General features: G+C 39.1%; 2 protein-coding genes across 2 annotated transcripts; one reads left to right on the forward strand and one right to left on the reverse strand.

Moving 5' to 3' along the window:
• The first annotated feature begins 598 nt into the window (after positions 1-598).
• On the forward strand, positions 599-15,296 carry efcab14 (EF-hand calcium binding domain 14). The gene is made up of 9 exons (XM_062022494.1): positions 599-1,312; positions 3,699-3,847; positions 3,950-4,095; positions 4,165-4,263; positions 5,548-5,658; positions 12,316-12,468; positions 13,693-13,786; positions 13,881-14,012; positions 14,087-15,296. Exons 1-9 carry the CDS (start codon positions 1,137-1,139, stop codon positions 14,257-14,259), a joined length of 1,233 nt encoding a protein of 410 aa, XP_061878478.1. The 5' UTR covers positions 599-1,136; the 3' UTR covers positions 14,260-15,296.
• On the reverse strand, positions 15,227-16,462 carry znf830 (zinc finger protein 830). The gene has a single exon (XM_062022495.1). The coding sequence runs from the start codon at positions 16,327-16,329 to the stop codon at positions 15,328-15,330; it is 1,002 nt and encodes a 333-aa protein (XP_061878479.1). The 5' UTR covers positions 16,330-16,462; the 3' UTR covers positions 15,227-15,327.
• Between the last annotated feature and the right edge of the window lie 4,118 nt (positions 16,463-20,580).

Raw genomic sequence — 20,580 nt, forward strand, 5'->3', positions numbered from 1 at the left:
TTATTTTATCTTTGTGAAAATATTGGACACAGTGTGTTGTCAAGCTTATGAGATGCAATGCAAGTGTAAGCCACTGTGACACTATTGTTCTTTTTATTTTTTATAAATGTCTAATGATAATGTCAATGAGGGATTTTTAATCACTGCTATGTTGACATTGTAACTAATATTGATACTGTTGTTGATCATATTCATTTTTGTTTCACTACTTTTGGTTTGTTCCGTGTCGTGTTTGTGTCTCCTCTCAATTGCTCTGTTTATTGCAGTTCTGAGTGTTGCTGGGTCGGGTTTGGTTTTGGAATTGGATTGCATTGTTATGGTATTGCTGTGAATTGTTTAGTTGGATTGATTAATTGAAAAAATAAAATAAAAAAATAAACATTTTAAAATAATAAAAAAATCAACAACAAAAAAATCGATTTAAAAAAAAAAGAGAATCAATTCTGAATTGCACAACGTGAGAATCGCGATTCGAATTCGAATCGATTTTTTTCCACACCCCTACTGTATTGTGTTGTTACAGAAATGTTTTTGCAGTAATTGAGTGGGCGGGACTAAAGCGAAACACAGGAAGTGTGTTCATTATTCATCCCACCAATCAGCTTCGAGCTTACAGGGACGTCGTGCCTAAACAATAAAATGCATGCAGCAAGGCCGACGTAGCTCCAAATACTTGGCCGCGCCGTGTACTTTCTGTTGACGTCAACTATATACTATTGTGGTTATTAACTTTAAGGCGGTGACACAAAATGAGCGCTTACAAGTTTAAGCCGCTTTGAACCTCGTTGAGACGACGTTAGCTCGGCAATGCTAGCTAGTCTCTGATGTGTTCACTCGCGTTAGCTAGGTGTTAAACGTAGCCGAGGTAGCCAATATTGTGTGTTTTAATTCGAGAGATAGCAGTCGAAAGTTGCATTAGGGGGGTGTTTTTAGCTTATAGTAATTAGTGTTGTCGGATTAATTATGCTAAACAAATTTAGCGGTGTTCATTACCGATAGTCACTTGTCGTGAGTGTAAATTGTAAATCTGGCATTAGCCTAGCTTCAACGTCGAGTCTCTCAGCAAACTGGACAAAACATTAGATCTAGTCGGCTTTAAGTCGGGCACAGCGGGTTCGCTGACCCCACAGAAGAAAATGAAAAAGAGGAAGGAGTTAAATGCCCTCATTGGACTCGGAGACAGCAAGAGGAAGAAGGCGAAAAAGGGCTCCGGTCACCGGCTTCTACGTACCGAGCCGCCGGACTCTGAGTCCGACTCGAGTTCGGAGGACGACGAGTTCCATAACATGAACAGTGGAGCGAGCTTTGGGAAGTGAGTGATGGCTTTCGTGCATTGTATACGTTATAAGTGCAGAAATCATTATGTTAACATAATTATTAGGGCTACAGTGAAAATACAAAACAGTCGTAATTTAATTTGGGTAAATATGTGATTTCCCAATATTAAACTTGTAATTTTTAGCGGTCTTAAAACTATTGACGTGAATGAACTGCGAATAAAGTAATGATCTTACAAGAAAAATCCAGAATTTTCTTTCTTTCTTTAGTTTATTTTTAGAACATGAACACACTTACAGCATAATACATTGATTGAGACTTTTATTAGTAGATTGCACAGTACAGTACATATTCCGTACAACTGACTACTAAATGGTAACAGTACCCATTTCCCACTTCAGAGCGTTTACAAATACATACGTTCATTTACTGACTTCTTTTTGTAGCACAATGACATCCGTGAGTGATTAATACAGCAGTTTGTGTAATAAATAATTAAGTCGGTCATGATAATAATACTGAGATGAAGAATATCTAATTTTCAATAAGGTTGACGTGTTTCTCATAATTCTTCTTCTTTGTACTTTGTAAGCACTATTAATTTGAACAACTTCTTAAACTGAATCATATCAGTACATTGTTTAACTTCTTTACTTAATGCATTCCATAGTTTGATTCCACATACTGATATGCTAAAGGTTTTTAGTGTTGTACGAGCATACAAATGTTTTAAATTAGATTTTCCTCTAAGGTTATATTTCTCCTCTTTAGTTGAGAAGAATTGTTGTACATTCTTGGGTAGCAGGTTATAGTTTGCTTTGTACATAATTTTAGCTGTTTGCAATTTTACCAAATCATCGAACTTCAATATTTTTTACTCAATAAATAAAGGGTTTGTATGTTCTCTATATCCAACATTATGTATCAGTCTAATTTATCTTTTTTGTAACACGGTTAACGAATGAAGCGCTAATTTGTAATTATTTCTACACAATAACTCCGATATGGTAACACTAGAGAGCAGTAGAAAATATGAAGTGATTTTTGGCCCAGATTGAAATGTTTACAATATACAAATGTAATTTACAAAAAAAAAATGGGTGAGATAATGTACTATTATGAGGGGGAATCATTCTGTTTTTTTTTTATTATTTTGATAAACTCACATTTCTACAAGAGTCCTACATCTATATTTTTTAAGAATGTTTTTTACAAGAAAAACATTTCAATGTTATTATTAAAATATGAGAATAAGCATGCAATTCTATTGGAGAAATACTATCACAGATACAGTTGATTCAACCAGAATAAAATCAGTGTTTTTTTTTGTTTGTTTTTTACAAGAATAAAGTCGTAATTTTAGAAAAATTTAATATTATGAGAATAAATACAAGATACAATACGATATAGTATTGATTTCACAAGAAAAAAATAAATGTTCTCTTGATTGTCGAGGGGGTTATGTCCAGAACCCGGTGGTGGATTGATTTGTTTATTAATATTATATGCATTTAAAGTCTTAATAAGCCCTCCACACTGCTTTTACACATACTTATAAACACGTGAAAACTTAATGGGTGCTCAATGGTGCTTTAAAATCTGCGATGTTCTGAGGCTGTAGTAAGTGAACTACGAAGTGGCGTGAGGGAATTTTGAGTAAAAGTTATGATAATGGAAAACGTTATTTATCCAATATTGTGCAAATGTAGTTTTTTTTAGGTAATTTCTAAATACATTTAACAAAATGTCTAACCAAAAAAAATCTGAATATCGTAATTCTACAAGAACAAAGTCGTAGTTTGACAAACAACACAAGTCATAATTGTAGTGTGAATTATGTTTATATAGCGCTTTTCTTGCGACTCAAAGCACTGTACATAGTGAAACCCAACTTTTACTCTTTAAGCTAATTGTAAACCATTGTGGGTGGCACTGGGAGCAGCTGGGTAAAATGTCTTGCCCAAGGACACAACGGCAATGACTAGGATGGCAGAATCGGGAATCAAACCTGGAACCTGGCACTGCCGCTCTACCAACCGAGAATATAGTTGTAATATTAAAAGCATAAACCTGCACGATAATGACTGTTAAGGATCTTTTCAAGTTACACTTTTGAAGTGGTTTAAACAAATATTTAATTATGTATTTCCTAAATAATATTTAGCATGCCTCCAGAAAGAGAGAGACAGGAGCTGCTAGTCTCTGACTGTTGCGTTTAGGTTTTTGTTAAAATATGACTTGTTTTCCCATCCTTTTACATGGCCCTAATAGTCTTTCATGGTTTATGGACCCTGGCCATTTTATGAAAATGTATAATCCCCACGGCACAGCAGGCAAACCACTGAAAATATCTCTTTGTCATGAATAATTAAAGGAGCGTTGCAGTGTATCTAATGTTTCCAATGTTTCTCTGCTTGCAGAAGAAGCTACAGCCAGTGCTGCGCTGTGTGCTACCCCTTGTTTCTCTTCATCATACTGGCCGCCTGTGTCATGGCTTGCGCTGGACTCGTATGGATGCAGGTTTCCCTGAAAGAAAATTTCGACTCCATGAAAGAAAGATTGCACAGCAGTACGTTGTCTTGTGATCATAGAGCTGGCCAAACTTTGCACGCTGGCCAAACTTTGCACACATGTAACACTACTGTCAATGTGTTGTTTTTGTTTGTAACAGTGGAATCAAGCCAGAAAGCATCTTCAAGTGAACTACCAAAACTAAGTGAGGACTTGAAAACAGAAGACAGAAAGCTTGATGACATCGAGAGTGGGGACAAGGGGCTGGGCAAACTTTGGTCTAACTTCACAGAGATGAACAGAAAAGTCAGTCAACGTCATGCATTTGCGGTATTATGAAGCCATAATCAATAATGTGTCATTGTCCTCATGCAGATCACTTTGCTGGACTCCGCGGTAAACCATTTAAAGACCAACTTGAAGTCGGCCTCCGATTTAATTAGTCTACCCACAACAGTTGAGGAACTTCAAAAGGTAAAGACAAATCTACTCATTGTACGTACAAGACACAGAACACACAAAGGGGGATTCTGCACAGTATCATATTTTTGGACTGTAAGGCACACTTAAAATCCTTTCATTTTCTCAAAAATAGACAGTGCGCCCAATGTACGTTTTAATTCGGATTGTTCTGACCGACTTAGTTGCAATTTTTTTCGATACGGGGTGTATTGATAAGTGTGCACCCAATGTACGTTTTAATTCGGGTTGTTCTGACTGACCTAGTTGCAATTTTATTCGGTACATGGTGTATTGATTAGTGTGAGCAATAGATGACAGTCACATATAAGAGATACGTGTGGATAGCAGGTTGATGGCTGTTCAATAAATGACGCTAGCAAGTACCGGTAAGCAAACAACACCAAAACTTGGATGTTTGATTGACAATATGGAACATTACACACAGCGCTCAAAAATATGTCAAAATGTTTTAGTACAACTTTGGTAAGCTATGAAGCCGCACCACTTGATGAAAGGCGGAGCATTACCGCTACCGTAGTCATACATACTGCACTTCGACTTTTGGGTATTAATATGGTGTGTGTATAAGGACGCCAGAATGGCACCTATAAAGAGACATTATCTGGCGTTTTGATTCGCAATATAATGCAAAACCAACTTTTCCTACCTATTGGTACTTAGTGATGTGTATTTGGGATCTGCATAAGTCTGGAAAATTTGCGTGCGTCCGCCATTGCAGTTCACACCGTAGTCGGTAAGGTCCTTTTTTTTCCTATCCTCTTGTTGGGCATTCATCCTCCCCTGTTGCCATTTCTAATATAAAGTAGCTTACAGTTCTTATATCTGTCAGTAGACTCTCTATGGAAGTGCTAAAAACTACCAGTACAACAATGATGATGTGGTGCCACAAATAAGACCGCCCACAAAACTTTGCATCCTGAAGAGATGGTCAGAAAGCGGCCTAAATATGGTCTGTATACATTATCTATAAACATAATGTAACATTTTGACCAAAGAACCACTATTAAATGTTATGTAGACCACAAGGGAGTGTTTTAAATGTAGAAAAGAATCATAACATGACCCGTTTAATGCTTTTTTAATAAAATAGACCCGCTCATCGGCAGTGCACCATATGTTCCGAAAAATACGGCAATAAAACAATTACATACAAGAACTTAATGATAATATTAGCAATTTATGGGAATTCATCGTAACCATAAAACAAGGGCCACTTGTCAAGTGACCAAACACATAGGTAGTTCACTTCTCATGTTATTTTTTCTTAATTTTCAGAGTGTGGCTACAATTGGGAGCACACTAACCAGTGTGCAACACGACGTGAAGACTATGCAGACTGCCATCGAAAGCCAGAAGAAGTCAGACGACGGCCTAAGGGCAACAATGGTAAATTTAAGGCAGTCCAAAATATTAAGTACGCCTTCCTTCACAGCTATTGCGCTCCAATACAGAAAGTATTGTAGTGTTTAACTCGACCGCATCACTTTGAAGGCTGTTTCGAATTGGTAGTTAAATCAGGTTACTCAGGGATCTCATAAGTGCACAGGTGTGCCTAATGTACTTTCTTTCCGTCTTGATGCAGTGCTGATTGAATACAAATTCAACGTAAATACCTCTGTATTTTTTGCAATTCAGTTCAGAATCTGACGATTTTCATGAAAAAGTATGTGATCGCCATTGCCGATTAATGCCTTTTAATGCCGATCACTAATGCCAAACCCTTTTGCTGATACGTTTTTATTTTCAGTCCCCCTGCTGACAAGCACCGAGCAGCAAATAGTGTCTCTCTATACACCGTGTGGACCAGCTCCCCCAAGTTACTAATAATCACATCAATTTCTGCAAATAATCTGCATGTTTTTTAACATCCTAGGTATCATTATTAACTAACTTTATCACTGGCTCAACATAGGGCTGGACCGTTAAAACAATATCAATATATATCCCGATAGACATGTAATGGATATATGTTAGATAAAACATTTGATAAATAGATATTTTTTGGTTGGAAGAAACCGGAAATAATGAAACCTGGTTGGTTGCATGGACAAAGGCTCTCGCGGTCTGGTCAGCTAGCAAAACAGGAAGGGTCAGTGAACAATGGGAGGAACACGTTAAACAGCCAATCGCGTAACAGTTTTAACTATAAAGTTTGCGCCGTCTCGCTTGTCAATAAAACAGGAAAAGTCACCTCGACAGTATGGGAGTTTTTTGGACTTTCTCAACCGGACTTTAGTCTTTCACCGCGCTCATCTTTTCTTTTCAACCCATGTTCATTCTCTAATTGGATGTAGAAAAACAACAGGTAGGAACTACAAAAACTAAAATATATTAAAAAATATAACGTGTGCTACTTTAAAATAATAATTTGGTCCAATAATATTTAAACAATTACTGCATAAGCATAACATAATTCATTTCCATACTCAAGTAAGAATAACACACCAAATTAAATGTTACACAGACCACATAACTTCATGACAATAAACCATGGTTTTGATACCAAGGTTAGTATCAGAAGATGATCGATATTAGAGTAAATATGTCTATATTTTTATCTAAAAATATTTTTGGGTGTTTTCGCTAATGTTTACAAACTGAATAATTCCCTGGTGACAGGAGGACTTTGAGAGCAAAAAACAAAGGATTTATATGAGTAGCAAATAGTAGTTTTTGATTTTGTTTAGTTATGGTATACTTTTTTGACTTTGTTAAATACAAATAATTGTATGTAGTACATGGGTGTACGGAATTAGTTTGAATACTGTGTTGATACTGTTAAACTGTCAATAGCACTCACCATAAATAAATAGAAAAATGTACAGTTAATACATGTAATCGGTATCTGCACATATGGATAATCAGAATCGGCAGCCTAAAACTCTGATTGAAACATCCCTACTCATAATATTACCTTTTGAATCTCATGTGGCCATGCAGCTGCATCCTTAGAAGCTCAAGTGTCTATTTCGCCGCCATTGTGCATGTAAGTTCATTAAGATGACTGGCATGAAATGTCAGCTTTGTTGCGGCTCAAATCCAAACCACAAACAGCAGTGAACTTTGCCGCTGCCGTTTTTGTTTATTCCGCCACTCTTGTGCGATGTATGTGCAGTGGCGCAGATTTCCCTTGAAGGAGCTATCGGGTAATGCCGTCACTCTTTTTTTTATGGCTCAAATCCAAACCATAAACAGCAGTGAACTTTGCCCCTGCCGTTTTCGTTTATTTCGCCACTCTTGGGCGATGTATGTGCAGTGATGCAGATTCCCCTTGAATGAGCCACCCGGTAAAGCCGTCACTTCTTGGCTCCGATGTGCTTGTGTTTCATTCATAATACACGTAATGTGCCAATCAATTTCAGGAGTTCAGAAGTTTCCAGATTAAAAAGTAGGTCATACATTTGAGACTTGAGGCTTTACAAGTTGGCTTTGGAAATTGAAGTGTTTTTTTTAACCAGAGCCTCAGTAATAATGTTTTTTTTAGCTGTTTGTTGACTGAGGTCTTTAATATCTTATGACTTTGGGGAGTGTGAGATTGAAATGGATCTTGTGAATATAAGTTATTTGGTAAATTTGTGGCGCAATTGCGCTATTCTTGTTTTGTCTGAAGCAAAAGGTTGAAAATAAGGTCTAGTTTCAAATACATTTTTAAACTGTTTTCTCCTCCAACCAACTAGCGGCTTACAGAATTTATATGAATTTTTCTATGGGTCAACTAGAACGCCACAGCTGTGGAGACTTCCACCAGGACAAAAATATAATAAAGTTCTATATTCTTCCTTTGTAGGCAGTATATTACTATGCAATGGTACCTGAGTTTTTGTTCTGGTCAGACAAAAACTGAATCGTAAAAAAACTAAAGCAGTTTTTCCCTTAATAAATCATTTAAATACAACTATTTCTTTGCATGCACACCAAAAGTATTGAAGGGGAACTGTACTATTTTTTTTAATTTTGCCTATCGTTCACAAGCATTATGAGGGACAACACGCCTCTTTTTTCGATTTTAAAGTTGATTAAAAAAACGCTTGAAAGATGCGACCATTAGGAGTCACCGTTGTAGCCATCGTCCATCCATTTTATACCGCTTGTCCCTTACGGGGTCGCGGGGGGGTGCTGGAGCCTATCTCAACTGCATTCGGGCAGAAGGCGGGAAAGCCCTCTAAAACAACTTCAAAAGCCTCCAGCAACGTTTTATGTACACAGTGCAAGTCTATATATAATGTAATAACAGACACGTTCATAACAATATGTAATATGTTCAATATTTACAGTATTTAGATCATTTTAATTAATTCCATAGTAGCGCACGTCTGACTTCTGGCAACAAATGTGTGTTCCTACTTCCGTAATCAAACACAAGTGTGTTTTCTAATCATGGCAGACTTGGTAACAGACAACAAAGATGACTATTTTTGGACAAATGAGGATTTACAATCTTATACTTTTGAAGCTAAACATACTGCTGCTTATAGAAGCGAGCACAAAGGAAGAGTGAGACGTTGGAGCAGACCGAAGACGGGAGAGGGGGATGAAAGCGATGTTGACGCTGTAAATAGGAAACTTTGAGCCAAGCTATTTTGACATAAATTGATTGCTTACCCAAAATCAACAGGAAACGTCCCCGGCCAGCTGGACCAGACAAACAATTGTCCATCGAGTGAGTCGCTTTAAAATCGATCATGATACACGCAGCACGCCATATGTGTTAGTACAACGGCATTCGCTGTTTGGCTAGCTCAGCTGTGTACAAACAGAACATGAAATGTGGGCTAACACTTTACATATATTGTATTATGATTGTTCATGTTTTTCAGTCAGTACAATCTGGTGTCGCAACACAGTGTTGTGCATTACAAACCCAAATGTGTTTTGTGTTGTTGTAGAAGCTAGCTCATCTCGCCGTAGTTACCTTTTACGGCTAATACCGAAGCATGCCGATGTGTTACTACAATAGAAAAATTGTTTCTCAGTGTTTGCTCTTACAATAACAATGTCGGTACACCTTGGTTATTATACGGGTTATGGAACGTAAATGAAGTATTGATGGTTTTTGAATGCATTAAAATACAAGTGATTTAGAGGTACTATTGGCTGCTCCCATTAGCTGCATTGCTAGCCACCGTGAACGAGCCGATTTTATCCACTAGAAAGCAAAAAAAACAACTTTTGTCTTGTCTGTCATTATAATTGTGAATGATCGGCAAAATTCCCCCCAAAAAGTGCAGTTCCCCTTAAACACAGAACACATAATTATGGTTTTAGCTATAGTTTTACATGCAGAAAACAATGCAAAATAATGACAAACAAAATGGATGGATAAACATTTAACATAAAATGTCCCTTTATTGAAGACTTTTGTTGGTAAAGACGGCGATAAGCAGAGTGGGAGGATGGGAGGGCATCACTTTTGTTCGTACTTTGCTACGACATCTTTCTTGAATTCGATAAGATTTCTCACTGTCTTTATCAAAGTCCTGGCATTGCAGCTTTGTTTGGGCCCCATATTCATACTCAATTTTAGAAAGCACAAAGACAAAATTACCATTGTGTGGAATTATTTGCTCTGTAAAATGATACCCAGTTGAGGTGTGAAAACAGATTATTTCATCATCGCCATGCAGCATGTGACATTCAACATCAATGTACAAATGTTCAAATATCAATTATTTTCCATTACAGCAAAAGCACATTAACACAACCGCAGCACCTGGAAAGTTGGTAAGAACAAAAAAAAAGGCCCAAATCATTTTAAGGGACAGATAGTATTGTAGCGTCTAGTCGTCTACCGGGACGTTAGGATGTGGTCGAATGACTATCGCTTTATAGCTGGGTTGCTATAACGTCACGTCGTTTTTCTTCCACACGGCTTTATTCACATAATGGTCAACCAGCTTGAGCTTAGAATTAAAACAAGTGAGAGTGAGTGTGGAGTTTAAACAGAGAAGGCCGTTTTGCTGTTCTGTTCTTGGGAGTTCCAGTCGTTCAAATAAAGAGATAGGAAAGAGCATTCATAGAGTCCCGAAAGAAGTCGTTCATTAAGGTGATAAACTCAGGGAAAAATGGAAAATGTGTCGAAGGAAATTGCTCTTAAAGGGGAACTGCATATTTTTGGGGAATTTTGCCAATCATTTACAATCCTTATGAAAGACAATCACACATATGTTTTTCTTTTTTAATGCACTCTAACTAGTAAAAAAAAAATGTGATCAAAAGTCAGCTTACAATGAGGACAATGGGAGTCGTTCTATTACACCTACAGTATAAAGCGCTCTAAAACACATCCATCAAGGTTTTATATGCACACTGTAAGTATATTTGTAATGTCGTAACAGGCGCATTCATAAAAATGTAATATTTATGTATTTTGATCATTTTAAGCATACGGCGGCGCAATAATTTCAAAAACGCAATACAATGTTCGCTTTTTCCTTTGACAACATCATTGATTCCTACTTACTGCAGTATTCATGAGATTCTACAAACATAATAAAACATCACTTACTGTATTAATAAATATTGCTTTAGTCCCGTTCCACCTACAGGACTGGAGTGCAAATTATTCTAATATAGAGTGGTACCTCGGTTTTTGTACGCTACACTAGTCGCATGATTTGGTGTTTGACAAACATTTATAAACTACATTACTGTGTGTTTGATCAATATTAATGTGTACATAAATACATTTAAATTTGGGGATAATTGTGGGAAGTGGTAAATATGTACAAAATGTATAAATATTTAAAAAATTCTAATCAACCAGAAATTGCCAGACCGCCCTCTGCAGACGCAGACCCCTAGGGGTCACAGACCCCTGTTGAAGACTGTTCTGTTTTGACGTACCAGTATAATGGAGAAACAAGTTGCCTCTATATTGAAGCTATTATCATTTATATCTGATTTATGAAACAAAAAGACTTACAAAGTTTGAGTAAATATATATTATTAAAACAATGTAAATCTCGCAGAGCTTCCCGAGCCATTTTGGAGAGTCAATGAGCAAGCCAGTCACGTGATCTGTGACGTAAAGGCCGGAACCACAGATCCCTTCCCCGCAACAACAATGCTAATCAAGCAAACTTTGTGAGAGCCAACAATGATTACTTTGGGAAGAATTATGATCCAGAACCTTATATTTCTGAGCCCGAACACGAGGATGATGAGCAATAAGTTTTAGAAGCCGAGTGCAGCTTTATTGAAACACAATAACATTGCTTGGTGTTAAACATACAAACTGATCATAATAAACACTTACTGTACAATTTTCGCTCTCGCTGGGATGCCGACCGATGGGACAGAAGCAGCCGCCGTCTAAGTATGTCAACAATAGCAGTGTAAACTAACATTAGCTCACTGGTATCAATGCGCCGCGAAAACAGACCGTTTATGTTGGCACTTATAATAACAATATCGCTCTTATTTGGTTAACTATCCGGCGACGACATGTAAATGGGGTACTGTTAGTTTCTGGATGATATTTAAGGGGGTTTTATGGGCGCAATAAATACATAAAAAAAATGCCAATCATATGTATTCTTGTCATACATAAGGATTGTGAATGATAAACATCACATCTCTTTCCATTTTTTGGGTATTTCCAGTATGACTGATCTGATGATATGGTCAGAGTGGAAGCGTTCCTCTCGTGGCGTCATCGGACCCCCCAAATCTATAACTGCCGACGACATTCGGAGCGGAATATTCTAAATGGCTAACTGAATTTGTGGCATTTTGTGATTTTTAGATGGTATTTTCACATATGTTGCGGATTGTAAATACAATAGGATAGAAATTATTTATTTTTTAAAATTTGCATATAAAGTCAACTTGTTTTTCCATTATACTGGTACTTTAAAGTATATGTTTTCGTGTGTAAATGGTTTAAGTAGTGTGAGTCTTGTTAGTTACAAATGCTCATAATCTGGCGTCGTTTTTCAGTGATGGACCACATTATTGGAGCACATTAGCTTTGGTTTATATTGTCTGTATTTGCAGACCACACCACTAGGGAAACAGAAGAGCAGTAAGTTGTGTTTGTGATAGGACCTAACTGACCTGAGGAAAGCAGTGAGCGAGGCCAACCAGACTGAGGTGCTGCACCACACGTGGACCGACGAGCAGATCCACATCCTCCTGGTGACAATCGCAGAGTTGCAGCAGAGAGTAGCGTCGTTGGAGAAGGGTTCCAAACAAAACGTCAGTCATGTTGCCCCAGACGCTGAACATTTTGGCTAAGGATTTCATTACAGTTTTTTGGTGTTATAATGGTTGCACACGATAATTGCGACAAGTCAGAGCCAGGGAAATTCAACGGTATCGTTTTCAAACTGTAAGGACCAGCACTACTTTTAGCTCATTGAAATTAAAGATAAGAATGTTTATGTAACAGGCACGATATGTCCAGGAAAAAAGTGTTTATCCACATCTGCTCGAATGGCACCTCACATCAACACATGCCAACATGACACGTGCTGCTGCTGCTAACCCAACCCCGAGCCCAAATGCAGCCACTTTTTTAATCACATTCATCACATTTTGGAATTTGGATTTGTCATGATTAATCAAGTGATTACTTGCTTGCATAATTAAAATTAGCTTAAGAAAAGAACCCTATATTTGTACACAAATGCCATTTATTGTTAGATTGTCACTGGGGAACATTTTTAAACGTTTTACTTGAATGCATGTCATGTATTTGGCCAAAACTTGGTAACAGTTTTATCTAAATTTATTTCAGGCTGTATTTTGGTATACGGGTGCAGAAAATTAATTGCACTACTTGAAGGCCAAATGTTCCTTTCTATTTACCTAAGTTTACATTTTTCGTACTGTATTGGGTTTTGTACTTTCAATATTTAATGTTGCTACTTTACGAAATATTTATGTTTTATACATTTGTATTTCTATGCATATCATATGGCACACTAATCTATTGAGTTCAGATGAATACCACATTTTCTAAAATACTTTATATAGTGTTTTTATTCTTCGATCAGTTAATATAAACATATTTGACGTTTGAAGATGTTATCGAACCTAATGGCGTATAAAATAACGAAAAGAAAAATGTCACAGTTACTTTGCTGAGTAACTAATTATGCTTACAATGGGATAACTCAGTTACTGACTCAATTACTTTATGGGAGAAGCAATTTGTAACAGTAACTAATTACTTTTATAAGGTAAGATGACCAACACTGTTGGTAGTTGCAGCGGTTGGCTTTTTATTTTTTATTTTTTTACACACTTTTATAACTGTTAATGTTAAATGCCTTAAAAAATGCTCTGAGTTACTAAGGGTTTATAATGGTCATAGTTTGACACTGGAACAGAATAGATTTCTGCATTGTGCTCAACTTTAGAAGTGTTACATTCAAGAATAAAATAAATGTATTCATATTTTTTTATTTCCTTTTCCAGCTAAAGGAAGCTGAATCTCATCCCCTCAAAAGCAGTGGCCTTCAACCCTCCAAGAAGATGAACGAGACAAAAACAACCATCGCGTCATCACCAGGTGCCGCTTTGTTTTTTTAACCACAAAAATACAGCTTTTCCCTTCCGCCGTATCTAAAGTTATCATTGTCTCTCCTTTCTCCTGTCTCGACAAGATAACTCAACGCTAACTCCAGAGCCTCAGACCAGCAGACACCCACGCTTCGTCACCCCAGGCCGCTCCAAGAGAAATGCTGCTGTCAAATGCCAAAAGAGGCGTTCACATCCTGCAGTCGCATCACTGAAAGGTACACAAATGTACATCCATTCTTTGAAAAGTGACATGTCACATCTTGCTGAACTGAGTATTTTTTGTCCGCAGGTCTGCAAAAGATCTACGTAGACATGAGCCCTGATTCAGCGGGCTTGACTTACGAGGAGCTGTGGGAAAAAATTGGGCCATCGATTCCGAAAGCTCGCACCTTGAGGTGCTTTGACGCGGATGGAGATGAGAGGTACTCCCTGATGGAGCTGAGAGCCGCTTTTGATGTGTGAGCATGTAAACCCCGCCCCCTTCCTGCCCCACAGTGAACTGCATCGAATGAAGTCTAGTAGGGTCTGGCTCATGGTAGCGGGACTATTGGCTCCACCCCTTTTCCTGCAATTGCTGCACTTTTAGTGTGAACTGAACATTGCTCATGCTGATTTTGGATCTCAATTCTCTTCCATTTTGTTCCAGTTCAGCACAACCTCATCCCGAAAAAAATTGACCTTAAATGAATCCGTGATGTACATTTTAAACTAAAATTTTCACACCATCACTCAACTAAAGTTGCTGCATACATTAGGTTTTCATTCAATCATGCTGGGTTTTTTTTAGTTTTCAATGCAACTCCCAACTCTCCCCTGGTACGAGAGTGAAATGTATTTTATGAATGTTTACAAATGACTACTAGAAGCAGAATTTGATTTTTTTTTTTTGTTTAGCTTCAGTTTTTAGACAGTTTCCAATACCTGCTAAAACACTTGATTGATCCTATCAGTGGGAAACTGTATGCGTTTTCAATTATTATATTTAAGGTAATGTTTTGCCTATGAACAAGATTTGAAGGGCTATGTTCACTTTGAAACACTTAAGACTTTAGAGGCTTACGTAGCAATAATAATGACATAGCATGATGACTTGCAGTAACAGGTAGTACACGATGCACTGACATCACTCTTTTAATATATTTAACTCCATGTGTATGTTGTATTCACCCGTTTCTCAATTTATCTTATTCAGGGTGTCAGAGGAGTTAAATTTGCATTACAATCTTAAACTGCATTTTATGTTTTTAATTAAGATTGTTTTGCATTGCAAGTTGGTTATGATAATGTACATATAATTTATGATAGAGCTGTAATTGTCGACTATGCAGTAGTAGTGCAGGACAATGAGCTCAGAATGCAACAGCTTGGGCCACTAAGAAGGGTGTTGGTCTCTGCTGCTTCTATAAGATTTTATGAGTGTTCTCGTGTGACCACCAATGAATAAAGAGTACAAAATGTCATTTGTATTCAGTTTGAGAGTGCATGTCATTTAATTTCAAGAGTGTGGTTTTCTTGCAGTATAAACATAATTCACGCCAATGCCCCCTTGGCCCTCCAGTCCCGGGACAGAAGTCCAAGCAGTTCTTCTTCATTCTCCTCTTCTTCCTCCTCCATGCTGACTTCAGTCTCCATGGGTTGCACCTTGTTCCTCAGCTGAAACCTCCTCTTCGCCACATCCCTTTTGTCTCTCAGGAGCTCCACTCTTCTGTAACACTCGATTTGTTCATCAATCTCGTCGATCTGTCGCTCCAAGCGGCCCTCCTCGTCATCTTCAGCCACGATGGCCTCCGACTTGGTGTTCACCTGACGTATCGCCTTCTGGAACTCTTCCCACTCTTTGTCCATTTGGTCTTTTGGCGCGTCCACGTTGCGCACCTTGGCGTCCCTTACCGGGTCGTCGAAGAAGCCCTCTGGTATCGCTTCGACTGAGCAGTCTTTCTTTTCGGTGCTTTTCTCCGGCGCCTCCGCCTTTAGAATGGAGCCCGAGTGGGAAACGGCGGGGATGGAGCTGTCGAAGAAGTCTGCAGGTAGTTCGCCTGGTTCTGCAGCTGTCGGAGCAGTGTCGTCGTTTCCTGCTTCTTCTGTCGCTTGCTTTTCATTATCATCATCATCATCATAGACTCCGACTAGCAAACTGATGCCTGCTGGCTTTGCAGAGTCCGGCTGCTCAAAGAAATCTCCAGGTACAGCCGAGGCGGACTGCTCTTCCCCCGGCGTTACTTTCGCCTTCTTCCCGTTGACCTCCTCATCGTTTGATGCTTTCCTCTTTTCCGGTTGACTCTGCGGTGTTTGTTTGGCTGTTTTCAGTTGGGTAACTTTCTCCTTGTGTTGCTTTCCGAGGACGTGAGCGGGCCACAGCAGCTCCGACTTCACCTGCATGTTGCACAGCACACAACTCAGATGGCCCAAACTGTTATATTTAGCAAACGGAGACTCGACACGCTTCTTGTCGGATGTTTGCCTTTGTTTTTCTCTCATCAGTCGCCGTAGTTCTTCTTGATTCACGACTTTCTTCCCTTTCTTTGAAGTCATGGTGGTAAAGAAAAACAACAACAACACGGCTACTAGAATTAGCTTGCCTGGCTTCTGCGACCAACCGGAAGTTGTTCTTCTTTTGTTTAATGGCGGTTGGCAAGCAACCTTCTGGTGTGCATTTCCGCCACCTACTGAACTGGAGTGTGGACCTAGGTGGAACCCTACTCTATATTATTTTATTTAACCCTGTCTATTTTAAAATATGTATATAATGCTTTGTAATCTATGTGTTCTGAGTGCAGTCCTAAAATATCTTCCACTACTAACCTTCTCTTTCGCTAACTTTTTTCCCTTTCTCTATTGTATTTCCTACAATGTATTAAAATATGTCCTACACTTTCTATGTGATGGCAACAGTCACACAGCCCTGTATTATGTTTATCTATCAATGTCAATGAACTATTTAGATATGTATGTCCTTTATTGTCCTAATCTCATTCTAGTAATAATGTATTCTTCCTATTTCTATTGCCTTCCCTCATTACACCTACTCTCCTCTGGACTTTGTGATACTCCCTACCAACGTTCCCTCTAAGGTGCGCACCTGTGCAATTGCGCACTGCTCAAGCGTCCTCTGCGCACGGCAAATCTACGGTATGCCACGCACAAAATCAAATAAAAAAATAAGCGCATAACAATTTGCGAAAAAAGGACACGACAGAGAAAACAGTTTTCGTCATCATTGTTCAAGCAAGCCCGGTCACAGGCAATTACAATGTCTGTTAGTCCGGGTGAGGAGTCAGTTAAGCTAGAACTAGCCAGCGCCAGGCTGGATAATCCATGTACGCATAGCAATTCTCTTAGAATAATACACAATTCACATAATGTTTTTTCTGTTGTGTCTGTGTCAGAGGTGGACATGCATTCTACTGAGGTGGCAAATTATGATATGTCCAGTCTATTGCAGCACCAAGCAAACAATCGGAAAATTCCCGTCATATCAATTCCTAGATATGGTCGAAACTATTTAAAGTGCACTACGCATAATAAACGCAACATTGTTAATATTGCCACTACGGATAATCTTAACAAAAACTCGTCAAAACAGCCCAATACCTATAATATGGGCTTTTTAAACATAAGATCATTGTCTCCCAAGGCGTTATTGGTTAATGAGGTCATTAGAGACAACAATCTTAACGTCATTGGTCTTAGCGAAACCTGGCTCAAACCGGACGAATTTTTTGCGCTCAATGAGGCATCTCCTCCTAACTATACGAATGCGCATGTTGCCCGCCCTCTTAAAAGGGGAGGGGGTGTCGCACTAATATACAATGAAAATTTCAACCTTACCCCTAACCTAAATAATAAATATAAATCGTTTGAGGTGCTTACTATGAGGTCTGTCACACCGCTACCTCTCGACCTGGCTGTTATCTACCGCCCCCCTGGGCCCTATTCGGACTTTATCAGTGAATTCTCAGAGTTCGTTGCTGATCTAGTGACGCACGCCGACAATATAATCATAATGGGGGACTTTAATATCCATATGAATACCCCATCGGACCCTCAGTGCGTGGCGCTCCAAACCATAATTGATAGCTGTGGTCTTACACAAATAATACATGAACCCACGCATCGCAACGGTAATACAATAGATCTAGTGCTTGTCAGGGGTGTCACCACCTCCAAAGTTATGATACTTCCATATACTAAAGTAATGTCCGATCATTACCTTATAAAATTTGAAGTTTTGACTCTTTGTCAACAAGCTAATAATAATAATAATAACTACTATAGCAGCCGCAACATTAATGCTGCCACAACGATGACTCTTGCTGACCTACTGCCTTCGGTAATAGCACCATTCCCAAATTATGTCGGCTCTATTGATAAACTCACTAACAACTTTGACGATGCCTTGCGCGAAATTATTGATAGTATAGCACCGCTAAAGCAAAAAAGGGCCCCTAAAAGGCGCACCCCATGGTTTACAGAAGAAATTAGAGCTCATAAATTATCATGTCGAAAACTGGAACGCAAATGGCGCGCGACTAAACTTGAGGTTTTCCATCAAGCATGGAGTGATAGTTTAATAACTTATAAACGCATGCTTACCTTAGCTAAAGCTAAATACTACTCAAATCTCATCCGCCTCAACAAAAACGATCCTAAATTTCTGTTTAGTACAGTAGCATCGCTAACCCAACAAGGGACTCCTCCCAGTAGCTCCACCCACTCGGCAGATGATTTTATGAATTTCTTTAATAAGAAAATTGAACTCATTAGAAAGGAGATTAAAGACAACGCATCCCAGCTACAACTGGGCTCTATTAACACAAATACGACTGTATATACGACGGACACTGCCCTCCAAAATAGTCTCTCTATTTTTGATGAAATAACATTAGAGGAATTATTACAGCGTGTAAGTGGGATAAAACAAACAACATGTTTACTTGACCCACTTCCTGGGAAACTTATCAAGGAACTGTTTGTATTATTAGGTCCATCAGTGTTAAATATTATAAACTTATCACTTTCCTCCGGCACTGTTCCCCTAGCATTCAAAAAAGCGGTTATTCATCCTCTGCTCAAAAGACCTAACCTCGATCCTGACCTCATGGTAAACTACCGACCGGTCTCCCACCTTCCGTTTATTTCCAAAATTCTCGAAAAAACTGTTGCACAGCAGCTAAATGAACACTTAGTGACTAACAATCTCTATGAACCTTTTCAATCCGGTTTCAGGGCAAATCACTCTACGGAGACAGCCCTCGCAAAAATGACTAATGATCTATTGCTAACGATGGATTCTGATGCGTCATCTATGTTGCTGCTTCTTGATCTTAGCGCCGCTTTCGATACCGTCGATCATAATATTTTATTAGAGCGTATCAAAACACGTATTGGTATGTCAGACTTAGCCTTGTCTTGGTTTAACTCTTATCTTACTGACAGGATGCAGTGCGTCTCCCATAACAATGTGACCTCGGACTATGTTAAGGTAACGTGCGGAGTTCCCCAGGGTTCGGTTCTTGGCCCTGCACTCTTTAGTATTTACATGCTGCCGCTGGGTGACATCATACGCAAGTACGGTGTTAGCTTTCACTGTTATGCTGATGACACTCAACTCTACATGCCCCTAAAGCTGACCAACACGCCGGACTGTAGTCAGCTGGAGGCGTGTCTTAATAAAATTAAACAATGGATGTCCGCTAACTTTTTGCAACTCAACGCTAAGAAAACGGAAATGCTGATTATCGGTCCTGCTAGACACCAACATCTATTTAATAATACCACCTTAACATTTGACAACCAAACAATTAAACAAGGAGACTCGGTAAAGAATCTGGGTATTATCTTCGACCCAACTCTCTCGTTTGAGTCACACATTAAGAGTGTTACTAAAACGGCCTTCTTTCATCTCCGTAATATCGCTAAAATTCGTTCCATCTTGTCCACTAGCGACGCTGAGATCATTATTCATGCGTTCGTTACGTCTCGTCTCGATTACTGTAACGTATTATTTTCGGGCCTCCCTATGTCTAGCATTAAAAGATTACAGTTGGTACAAAATGCGGCTGCAAGGCTTTTGACAAAAACAAGAAAGTTTGATCATATTACGCCTATACTGGCTCACTTGCACTGGCTTCCTGTGCACTTAAGATGCGACTTTAAGGTTTTACTACTTACGTATAAAATATTACACGGTTTAGCTCCAGCCTATCTCGCCGATTGTATTGTACCATATGTCCCGACAAGAAATCTGCGTTCAAAGAACTCCGGCTTATTAGTGATTCCCAGAGCCAAAAAAAAGTCTGCGGGCTATAGAGCGTTTTCTATTCGGGCTCCAGTACTCTGGAATGCCCTCCCGGTAACAGTTAGAGATGCTACCTCAGTAGAAGCATTTAAGTCCCATCTTAAAACTCATTTGTATAATCTAGCCTTTAAATAGACCCCCCCTTTTTTAGACCAGTTGATCTGCCGTTTCTTTTCTTCTCTCCTCTTCTCCCCTGTCCCTTGCGAGGGGGAGTTGCATAGGTCCGGTGGCCATGGATGAAGTGCTGGCTGTCCAGAGCCGGGACCCCGGGTGGACCACTAGCCTGTGCATCGGTTGGGGACATCTCTGCGCTGCTGACCCGTCTCCGCTCGGGATGGTTTCCTGTTGGCCCCGCTGTGGACTGGACTCCCGCTGATGTGTTGGATCCACTGTCCACTGTGGACTGGACTTTCACAATGTTATGTCAGACCCACTCGACATCCGTTGCTTTCGGTCTCCCCTAGAGGGGGGGGGTTACCCACATA

The sequence above is a fragment of the Entelurus aequoreus genome, linkage group LG16, assembly GCF_033978785.1.
Source record: "Entelurus aequoreus isolate RoL-2023_Sb linkage group LG16, RoL_Eaeq_v1.1, whole genome shotgun sequence".
In the NCBI taxonomy this organism is placed as follows: Eukaryota; Metazoa; Chordata; class Actinopteri; order Syngnathiformes; family Syngnathidae; genus Entelurus; species Entelurus aequoreus.